The sequence below is a fragment of the Malus sylvestris genome, chromosome 12 (genome assembly GCF_916048215.2).
Source record: "Malus sylvestris chromosome 12, drMalSylv7.2, whole genome shotgun sequence".
Taxonomy (NCBI): Eukaryota; Viridiplantae; Streptophyta; class Magnoliopsida; order Rosales; family Rosaceae; genus Malus; species Malus sylvestris.
In genome coordinates, this window is record NC_062271.1 from 22,292,337 (window position 1) to 22,303,717 (window position 11,381).

An 11,381-nucleotide genomic window follows, 5' to 3' on the forward strand; every position below is an offset into this window, starting at 1 on the left:
ACTAACTATGGAATTTGCCAAGAATGGTTCTCAGTATAAGCTCATTCATAGTGACTCACCTGCTCCACTGATTCAAGAGGTGACTCTTCAACAGCTTGACAAAGAGATTTTCAACTCTAATTTGGGCTTGTTCCTTTACTCCATTGAAGATAAAATGGTTGAAGCTTGTGAGTTAAACCCCTTGCAACTTAAGCAACTACAAGAGGTGTTGGGGCAGTTTGACACCATTTTTGTCTTACCTACTGAGCTACCGCCGAGTAGGGTTCACAATCATCAAATTCCACTCGTTCCTGGATCTAAGCCCCCTAATATACGACCCTACCATTATGGTCCTTTGCAAAAGACTGAGATTGAAAAAGCAATTCAAGAACTCCTTAAGGCAGGTTTTATCCGACCAAGCCACAGTCCTTTCTCTTGTCCAGTTCTCCTTGTGAAGAAAAAAGAAGGAACCTGGAGAATGTGTATGGACTACAGGGAGCTTAATGCCATAACAATCAAGGATAAGTACCCTATTCCTCTGATTGATGATCTCTTAGATGAACTACATGGTGCTCTGTTTTTCTCTAAGCTTGATTTACGGTCCGGTTATCATCAACTTTTGATGCATCCTCAAGACATTGAAAAAACTGCTTTTAGAACCCATGAAGGTCACTATGAGTTCTTAGTGATGCCTTTTGGACTCACTAATGCTCCTGCGACATTCCAAAGCCTTATGAATGATATATTCAGACCCCACTTGCGGCATTTCATCCTTGTGTTCTTCGACGACATATTGGTCTACAGTAAGACTTGGGAAGACCATTTGTTACATCTTAAAATGACCTTTGAAGTGTTGCAGCAGCACCAACTTTATGTTAAAAAGCAGAAATGTGCTTTTGGTCAAAGTAGAGTGGAATATTTGGGCCATGTCATATCAAGCAAAGGTGTAGAGGCTGATCCCTCCAAGATTCAGGCTATCGTGGACTGGCCTAAGCCTACTACAGTGAAAGAATTGAGAGGTTTCCTTGGTCTCACAGGTTATTACAGGAAATTTGTGCCTGGTTTTGGCAAAATCTGCCAACCCCTTTACCAGATGACTAAGAAAGATGGCTTTTTGTGGACCCCAGCAGCTGAAGTAGCTTTCCAGAATCTCAAGGATACTATGACCTCTCCACAGGTCCTTGCTCTGCCTGATTTTACATTGCCATTTGAGTTGGAATGTGATGCTTCGGATAACGGCATTGGTGCGGTTCTCCAGCAACAAGGGAGACCCATTGCGTTTACCAGTCGAGCCTTAGGACCTAAGAATCAAGCTCTCTCCACCTATGAGAGAGAACTCATTGCAATTGTATAGGCTGTCAAGAAATGGCAGTCCTACCTTCAGGGTAGACATTTTATAATCAAGACTGACCACTGCAGCTTGAAATATTTTTTAAACCAAAGGGCTTATACCACATTCCAAATTGATGGGATTTGATTATGAAATTCATTTTAAGAAGGGGGTTGATAACGTAGTTGCTGATGCCCTCTCTAGAAGACAAGTCACAGATCATGACACTCAGTGTTCTACTGGGGTAAATCATTCATCCATGAGTTGTCAAGCTATCTCTTATCCCTATTTTGGGTGGTTGGATGAATTAAGAAGATACAATGAAGAAGATGCTTGGATCAAGCAAAAAAGGGCAGCGGTTACATCCTTGGGGAGTGGAACAACCAGTGATTCTAAGTTAGCCCATTATCATCTTGATAATGGCTTACTCAAGTACAAGTCTAGGATAGTAATCAGCCCCAATTCCACTTGGAAGCTTAAGCTTTTAACTGAGCATCATTCAACACCTGCAGCAGGGCACCAAGGTGTATTGAAGACCTATCATAGACTAAAAAGGGGTTTTTATTGGCCAGGTATGAAGGGCGACATAAAGACATATATCTCAGAGTGTAATACTTGCCAACAAAACAAGTATGAAACTCTATCTCCTCCTGGTTTACTTCAACCTTTGCCAATTCCTCAAAAAATATGGACTGATATAAGCATGGATTTCATTGTGGGATTACCATCTTGCAAAGGCAAAACTGTCATTTTTGTGGTAGTAGATAGGCTTACTAAGTATGCTCACTTCTTAGCTTTAGCTCATCCCTATACTGCCGTGACTGTGGCTCAGTTGTTTGTTGATAACATATTCAAGCTGCATGGAATGCCATCTACAATTGTGAGTGACAGAGATTCGTTGTTCCTAAGCTCTTTTTGGAAGGAGTTCTTTAAGTTGCAAGGATCACAACTTTGCATGAGCTCGGGGTACCACCCTCAGAGTGATGGACAAACTGAGGTGGTCAATAGGTGTGTTGAAACATATCTGAGGTGCTTTGTGGGAAACAAACCTAAGAATTGGGTCAAATGGTTACCATGGGCAGAGTGGAACTATAATACTTCCTATCATACTTCTTCAAAATTTACTCCATTTGAATTGGTATATGGGTACCCTCCTCCTCATGTTACTTCTTATGAGTTAGGTACTGCAAAAATGGATTCGGTGGAACAAGAGTTGATTGAGAGGGATAAGTTGCTTACCATACTCAGGTCTAACTTAGCAATGGCTCAGAATCGAATGGCAGTTCATGCAAACAAGAAAAGGACTGAGAGAGAGTTTTCTGTTGGTGACTTAGTCTATCTCAAGCTACTGCCATATCAGTTGCAAACATTGGCTTCACATGCTTATCACAAGCTACACCCTCGATACTACAGTCCTTATGAGGTCTTGGATAGAGTAGGACCTGTTGCTTACAAACTCAAACTACCTGAGGGAACAAAAATCCATCCTGTTTTTCATGTCAGCTGCCTCAAGAGGCACATGGGAAATGTGGATTCACCCATAACAGCTCTGCCAACACTGACAGATGAAGCTCAGATGCGGGACTCTCATCCATCAGATGCTCCTTTGGCAATAATTGCCAGGAGAATTTACAAGAAGGAAGACAAGGCAGGTGTTCAGTTGCTAGTACAGTGGGTTGGACAAGAAGAGAGCACAGCTACTTGGGAGGATTATGATGATTTTCATGCCAGATTCCCAACATTTCAGCTCTGAAACCTTGTGGACAAGGTTGATTTTAAGGAGGGAGTGATGTTAGGAAATGCATTTTATTCCTTTTGTTGTAATTTCAGTTTAGTAAATAAAAGGGTTTGTCCTTTAGTGAGTGGTTATGTAATGGAATGCTGAGTTGGCATTTCTGAGTGGAAAGGCTACTTAAATGGAGCAATGGCCTCATTGCTCCTCAGACTAATATTTGAGTATTATTAATTGAAAGTCACACGAGTTTCTTGCTCGTCTTCTACCTCTTCCACTCCATATCTTCCTTGCTACATTGTACAGGTTGAGCAGGTTCTTAACAATTTGATCAACTTTAGATAAATAGATTTTCATAGTTTTGAATATGTGATTGTGAAAGCATAACTAGTCAGGTCAAACAGAAAAACGATAATCGTCATTTATTATTCAGAACTCTCTTAAGTTCTATTTTTCTCTCTATTACTTTTTTACTTAAGAATCAGAGGCTCGTTGGTAGACACAATATATTTCTAAGTAAAAGGGGGAAGATTTGTGAAATCTAATCCATTCATCGGCAAAGGAATAAAGGAATGGAAAACGGTATCTCTTATTCCCATAGTACTTGTGAGTCCACTTGTGGCAAAAGAGAAAGGAGAGACTGGTTCTTAATTGTGCTTGTAAGTTGTACGATTGAAAAAGACCCATAAAAAGAGCATCAAATTTGTCTAGTGGTATAGAATAGTTGGGGACACCCTTTTATGTCTTTCGGGTGACACATTATAATCACCTTTGGCAGGACGCTTTTATGAATTATTAATATTAATAAGACAAAGATTAGTGCTAAGAATGCTACTATGCAAACTTTCATTATACAATGTAAGTAAATTATTTTTAGACTTACTAAACCATGGTTCAATCAATATTTGTTGATATTAAACTAATATATTTGTATATATTTGTATATATTTATATATACATATATATTATGTTTCATGGGATCGGGCCTCCATTTTCCAGTTCATCTCCAAAGCAATCAGCCACAGCTACCTTCTGCACATTCTTGTAAGAATAACGCCGAGCCGCGAAAACATAAACACACAGATTTGCTGCTGCCATGCAAGCCAGGAGCCAATAAAACCTGTCCAACCTACTGTTGTTCAAATCCTTACCTAACCAACTCTTCCCTCCATTGTCCGTGATGTGATCAACGGCCGTGATCACAAAGCTGCTAACGAAGTTCCCAGCTCCGATCACACTGAGGTAAAAAGCAATGCCTAAGCTTCTCATGGAGTCCGGGACTCGGTCGTAAAATACTCCTGCAACCCCACAAGGGCCACAAGAGTAAACCCATCTCCAAACCCAATGATCAGGAATTGTGGTGCCAACCACCACACGCTCATGGAATGCGAACCCTTTATTGGATCACTTTTGACAAACCTATTGTTTTTCAAGGATTGAATTGTATTATATCTCATGAGTTCTTTTACATTTGTACAGCAATATATAAGAGGATTAACCTCTTGCTTTACGCCACAACAGGTGGCTTGGGAGAAATAAACAATAGCCCCTTGAATTAAGGGAAAAGGTTGATAGGAAAAAGTTGACAGTTGACACCCTTGAATTAAGGAAGTTGTCTGGCTTAGGGAAAATAAACAATAGCCCCTTGAATTAAGGGAAAAGGTTGATAGGAAAAAGTTGACAGGACAACTTCCGACTTCCAATACTCCCCCTCAAGCTGGATCCAAAAGGTTTATGGATCCAAGCTTGGATAGAAGCCGTTGAAACTGATGAGAAGCCAATGGCTTGGTGAAAATGTCGGCCAGTTGGTCGAAGCTTCGTGTATACCGTGTCTGAATTACCTGCGACTGCACCTGTGCCCGAACGAAATGACAGTCAACCTCAATGTGTTTCATTCTCTCGTGGAACACGGGGTTAGATGCTATATGCATGGCTGCCTGATTGTCACAGAATAAGGACATAGGAAGAGTTGCAGGAAACCCTAAATCACACAGAAGACCCTTGAGCCAGATCAACTCATACGCAGTGGAAGCCATTGCACGGTACTCAGCTTCTGCACTGGATCTGGCGATAACAGTTTGCTTTTTACTTTTCCAGGTGACCAAGTTTCCACCGACAAATGTACAGTAGCCGGAGGTGGACTTACGATCGATTGCGTTGCCTGCCCAATCAGCATCACAATACCCTACGACTTGAGTGTTGTCATTCTTCTGCATGATGATACCACAACCCACTGAACCTTTTAAGTAGCGTAAGATCCGTTTAACCAGAGTCAAATGTTCAAGAGTCGGGGAGTGCATGAATTGGCTCACAAGACTTACAGAATAGGTGATGTCGGGTCTGGTGATTGTGAGATAGATCAATTTTCCAACCAATCGCTGATAATGGGTGATATCAGTGAGTGGCGTGCCCTTCAAGCTAGGTTTTTGCTTACTGTCAAGATGAGTGGTGGCTGGGTTAGCATCGCTCATGTTAGCATCCTTGAGCAAATCCAAGACATACTTTCTTTGGTTAAGAAACAGTCCCTTGTGTGAGGTTGCCACTTCTATACCAAGAAAGTACTTCAATATCCCAAGGTCTTTAATTGCAAATCTTTGTCTGAGAGACTGTTTGAGAGTGGAGATCTCGTCAGTATTATCAGCCGTAATTATCAGATCATCAACATAAATCAGCACAACCAATGTGCCCATAGCTCATGTGCAAACAAATAGTGAGGAATCGGCGTTGCTGCTTTTGAAACCAATACTAGTGAGAACTGAGCTCAGTTTGGCATACCAAGCTCGTGGGGACTGCTTTAGGCCATAAATGGCTTTGTGCGATCTGCACACCACATTCGGTTCATTGCTTTGTGGATGCCCTGGTGGCAATTTCATATAGACTTCTTCTTTGAGATCACCGTGCAAGAATGCGTTCTTCACGTCCATTTGGTACATGGACCATCCTTTGTTTACAGCTACAGACAATAGCACTCTTACTGTGTTCATTTTGGCCACAGGTGCAAACGTTTCTTTGTAATCCACCTCGAATGTTTGAGTGAATCCCCGAGCCACCAGTCTTGCTTTATGTCTCTCAATTGAACCATCTGACTTGAATTTGAGTTTATAAATCCATTTGCAACCCACTGCTTTCTTGCCTGTTGGAAGTTTGGTGATGCTCCAAGTATTATGTTGATCTAGAGCTTTTAAGTTCTTCTTGCATTGCCTCTTTCCACACCTCTTGGCTGTTGGCCTCATGGAAATTCTGAGGCTCCTGGTAACTGGATATAGTGCTTAGGAATGCAGCATAATCCGGTGTCACTCTCTTGTATGACACACAATTGGAGATGGGATGTGTGGGTTTGTACATGACAAAATCCTGAAGTCTTGTGGGAGTTTTTCTAACACGCATTAGATTGCGTCGAGGAGCTGGAAGAGTTGTTTCACTCTCGTTCGCATCATCTTGATTGTCACAATTGTCATGCAGTGTATCCTCAAAGTGAGACCCTTCATTGCTATCTTCATTGGGAAAAGCATCAACGTTGACATAACTGAGCTCGCGTTGTTGTGGTCCCTCCAGTTCAATTCTTGGTAGTGGGAACACATCCAAGATGCCATCCCCTTGGGCTGTGATTTCACTTGACTTGCTGAAAAAAAGGTTAGTTTCATGAAATCGCACATCTTTGGACACAATCAATCTCCTTAGTTGGGGATTATAACACTTATATCCTTTTTGTGTAGAGGAATAACCAAGAAAAATACATTTGGCAGCTCTAGGATCTAATTTATCTCGGTTAAGAGATTGAACATGCACAAAACAGATGCAGCCAAACACTCTAAGATGTGAGAGGTCAATTTTCCTTCCTTTCATGACCTCGAGTGGAGACTTGAATTCCAAGACTCGGCTGGGTAATCTATTGATGATATATGCAGCTGCCATAACACCTTGAGACCAAAATCTCTTTGGTACATTCATTTGTAACATTAGTGCTCTTGTTTTTTCAAGTAGGTCACGGTTTTTGCGTTCGGATACACCATTTTTTTGAGGTGTTCCAACACAACTTGTTTGATGCATGATGCCATGAGTGCTCAAATATTGTTTCATGATATGGGACATATATTCGGTGCCATTGTCAGACCGTAAGGTTTGAATTTGAGAGGAGAAATGGTTTTTAACAAGGTTATGAAAGTCCTTAAAAACTTCCATAACTTCATTCTTAGACTTTAAGAGATATAACCATGTGACTCGAGAGAAGTCATCCACAAAAATCACAAAATATTTATAGCCATCAAATGATTCACTAGTTGGTCCCCATACATCTGAATGAACTAGTTCAAAACACTTACTAGTTCTAGACAAGGAAGAGTTAAAAGGTAATCGAGTGGATTTAGACAAGTGGCATGTTTCACATGAAATAGCATCCTTTCCTAAGTTTGGAAATAAAGTTGACAAAATGGGTGAAGAAGGATGAGCTAAACGTTGATGCCATAATTGATTATCTTGAATGGAGTTGAGCTTGGCTTGAAACCCTCTCGGATTGCTCTTTGATATGTAATAGAGACCATCTAAATAAAACCCTTCACCAATCGTCTTCTTGGTGGCACAATCCTGAAAGATAACATTGTGAGGAGAAAAAATGGCTAAGCAATTCAAGGTATTTGTGATCTTTCCCACAGATAGAAGTTGAAATGGGAAAGAAGGAACATATAAAGCCATTGATTCAATTTCGTCTGACATTAATTTTATTTTTTCCTTTCCTAAGACCTTTACATTCTCACCATTTGCAATTGAAACTTGAGAAGGGTTTGCAAATTTTTCAAATTTTTTAGACTTAGACACATGATTGGTCATATGATCTGTGGCACCCGAATCTACAACCCAAAAATCATGCAACATATTTATTTTAAGAGCAGTTTTAAAGGCTTTCATGATACCTTGCATGTCCTCTTGGGGTATTGGTTTCGTGTCTGCCAAGAACCCTGCAAACTTGCCGAGCAATGCCGTCGAGTTCCATTCTTCTATGTTATCAACACGATCACTTCCAGCACCTCCTTTCTTGCTTTGAAGATACGACATAAACTCATTCATGAGTTCAGCTGGATTCGCTGTGAAGTTCTTGAGTGGATCTGGCCCATTGGAGGTGGAGGTAGACGCATGATTCGCTCGATGTGGAGTACGGTTCATCCTTTGCACACCCTTGTTGTCCTTCATGAACTCAGGCTTTAACTCTGGGTGTAAAATCCAGCATGTGTCTTTGACGTGACCCGTATTATTGCAGTGTTGACACTTCAAGTTCGGATGCTTTTCTTTGTACTTCTTTTCGTTGGTTATATATGCCCTAGCCTCAGGTACACTAGTTGTTGTACCCATGTTCATGACTTTCCTCTTTACTTCCTCTCGTTGAATCGTCGCACACACACTGGTGAAGGAAGGAAGCTCAGTGTTCATGAGTATGTGACATCGAAGGTCTTCATACGTTGAATCAAGACTGGACAAGAGTTGAAATATCTTGTCTTCTTCTGCTCTCTTTCATAGCAGTGCTGCATCGGTTGTATGAGGGCGATAGATTTCCAACTCATTCCACATGCTTTTCATGCTTCCTAGGAGTTGCACAAACGGTTTGCCATCTTGCTGCAGATCGGAGATGTCCTTCTTTAATTGGAAGACCCGTGCAGCATTGTTTTGGCTGCCATACATTTCCTTGACTGCTTCCCATAGCTGGTACGAGGATTCTGAGTAGCTGAATATTTCAGCTAATTTACGTTCCATGGAATTCAAGAGCCATGACATAACCAGCTGATCCTTGCTAAGCCAGGATTCATAGTTTGGTGATGAAGCATCAGGTACTTTGATGCTTCCATTTATGAACCCCAGCTTGGACCTTCCACCTAGCGCCAAGGACACAGCTCTCGACCAAGGTAAGTAATTAAACTCATTCAACACGACTAAGCTTAATCTTTGATTTGGGTTGACGTCCACCTCATGTACGTTCATGGAGGAAGGCACCAGTGAGCTTTCAGCTTCGGATATTAGCGGATTGTCTTCAGACATTTTGAGGGTTGAACACGCTCGGATAGCAGTATAGCAGACGCAGGTTAATTTTCCTGCTCTGATACCATATTGTTTTTCAAGGATTGAATTGTATTATATCTCATGAGTTCTTTTACATTTGTACAGCAATATATAAGAGGATTAACCTCTTGCTTTACGCCACAACAGGTGGCTTGGGAGAAATAAACAATAGCCCCTTGAATTAAGGGAAAAGGTTGATAGGAAAAAGTTGACAGTTGACACCCTTGAATTAAGGAAGTTGTCTGGCTTAAGGAAAATAAACAATAGCCCCTTGAATTAAGGGAAAAGGTTGATAGGAAAAAGTTGACAGGACAACTTCCGACTTCCAATAAAACCCTAGTAGTTTCTTCTCCACCAGGGCAGCTGCTACCATCGTAGCGATGGAGAAAATCATTCCGATTCCAATCCTTTGGAGAATGTTGATTCCTCTTTCGTTTCCGGTTGTCCTTCTCAGAATCGGGACGAGGAGTTTTTCTTATATCGTGACGGAGGCGATAATTCCAATGGCTGCGAGTGCGAAGATTGAGGCAGGGGGGACCTCGAAACCATTTGCAACCTCTCTGTTCATGGTGGCACCTTGTTTGATGAAGTATGTGGAGGATTGTGCCACACACACTCCAAATGGTAGAGTCGCTAGCCAAATTGGGATCAAGTTGAGAACAAATTTCATCTTCTCCACCTTGGTCACAGTTGCTAGTCTCCAAGGGCTTGGATTCTCAGCCAAGTTTTGTGCGCTTATGATCACCGCCTTGTCAAGAAATCTGAAACACATGATGCCAAGAAATTTTTGTTCATACAACATGTTTGTTAGTGACTAAATTGTGCAAAATTAACAGTTTAATAATGTCAAATGTCAAATTAATAGTCAAATAACTGAGGGTGGAAAAAAAATACCGAATATTCCAAACTGAACTGAAAAAATCCCGAAACCGAACCCAAAAAATACCAAACCAAAAATCCCAAAAATTTTGGTACACAATATACCGAACCGATCCCGAACTTTCGGTACGGGATTCGGTCTCACATTTTCATTCGTTCGGTAATCCCAAACCAATCCAAAATAAAATATATATATATATATATATTATTTAATTTTAAATATATATTTGGAATTGTAACAGCCGTCGGATTTGGTTGAGATTTAATCTCAACCGTTGAATACAAATCAAAGTTCAAACCCTCAGAGAACTCAACTCAGTCACTCTTTCTCTTTGTCTCTCGACTCGACCTCACCTCAGACAACCTCACCACCCTCCTCGACCTCACCTCAGAATCCGGCCACACCCACATCACACAAGTGACTCACCTCTCTGATCTCTCTCTCTCTCTCTCGACTTCTCATCCCTCAGACCCTCATTGTGGAGGAGCCTTCCTTCACAGCACATAGGCAAAGCCACAGCCACCGACGCCGCTTGCCTCTCTGCTCTCTCTCTCTCTCTCTCTCTCTCTCTCTCTCTCTCTCTCTCTCTCTCTCTCTCTCTCTCTCTCTACTTCTTCATCCAGTTTCCAGTGCACTGTGCACCGATTCTCCCTCAAATCAAGTAAATTTTGGAATTAATTTAGGGTTTGTGAAATTTAGATTAGGGTTTGTGAAATCTAGATTAGGGTTTGTGAAATTTAGTACTTGGAACTGATATGGAGGTAGAAGATATGTAATGGTTGAACAATAGTATTAGAAATTTTAGTGATTCTACCCTCTGAACATGTTCTTCTCATCAATGTTCAGAACTTTTTGCGGATATGTGATTTTCATTTGCTTTGTATTCAGAAGGATGAGTCTTTTTACACTATAATTATCAATCTTGGTAATCTGATTCCTATTGGCAGCTGAATTATAAAAAGGAAATGGGGTGGAAGCTACAAGTTGGTTTGTTCTCAAATATAAGAAACAGGAAAGAAAGTCTATATGAATATGGAAACAACACCAATATATTGGTCTCTGTTCTTTAATTTCATTTCCAGCAGCTATTTTGAGAACTATTTATCCTATTGCAGTCATTTTGTCGTTCATTTGAAAGTCTATAAAACTACAAATATTAATGTCATTTAAATGAACTAAAATCAGGAGTGTTTTCTATGTATCCCTAACGTAGCATGCCCGATTCTAATAGAAACATGAGGAACCCCTTAATTTTTCTACTAGAGTTGGAGACATTGTGTCTAGCACACCAAGCACATTTTGCTAAATAGATTGTGCACAAAACTACTAGATCATTCTCTTTATCAAATAGTAGCAGGTATGGTTTAAGAAAAGAACATGAATTATTACTTTGTTTTTCTTTTATTTGTATT

At 40.7% G+C, this 11,381-nt stretch overlaps 1 protein-coding gene and 1 pseudogene across 1 annotated transcript; both read right to left on the bottom strand.

The window, feature by feature from the left end:
* Positions 1 to 3,870: 3,870 nt before the first annotated feature.
* Positions 3,871 to 9,861, bottom strand: LOC126592257 (protein NRT1/ PTR FAMILY 5.7-like; annotated as a pseudogene).
* On the bottom strand, positions 7,491 to 9,338 carry LOC126593602 (uncharacterized). Its single transcript, XM_050259705.1, has 2 exons — positions 7,952 to 9,338; positions 7,491 to 7,625 (listed from the first exon to the last, which is right to left on the bottom strand). The coding sequence occupies exons 1-2, from the start codon at positions 8,463 to 8,465 to the stop codon at positions 7,597 to 7,599; spliced, it is 543 nt and encodes a 180-aa protein (XP_050115662.1). The 5' UTR covers positions 8,466 to 9,338; the 3' UTR covers positions 7,491 to 7,596.
* Positions 9,862 to 11,381: the final 1,520 nt, after the last annotated feature.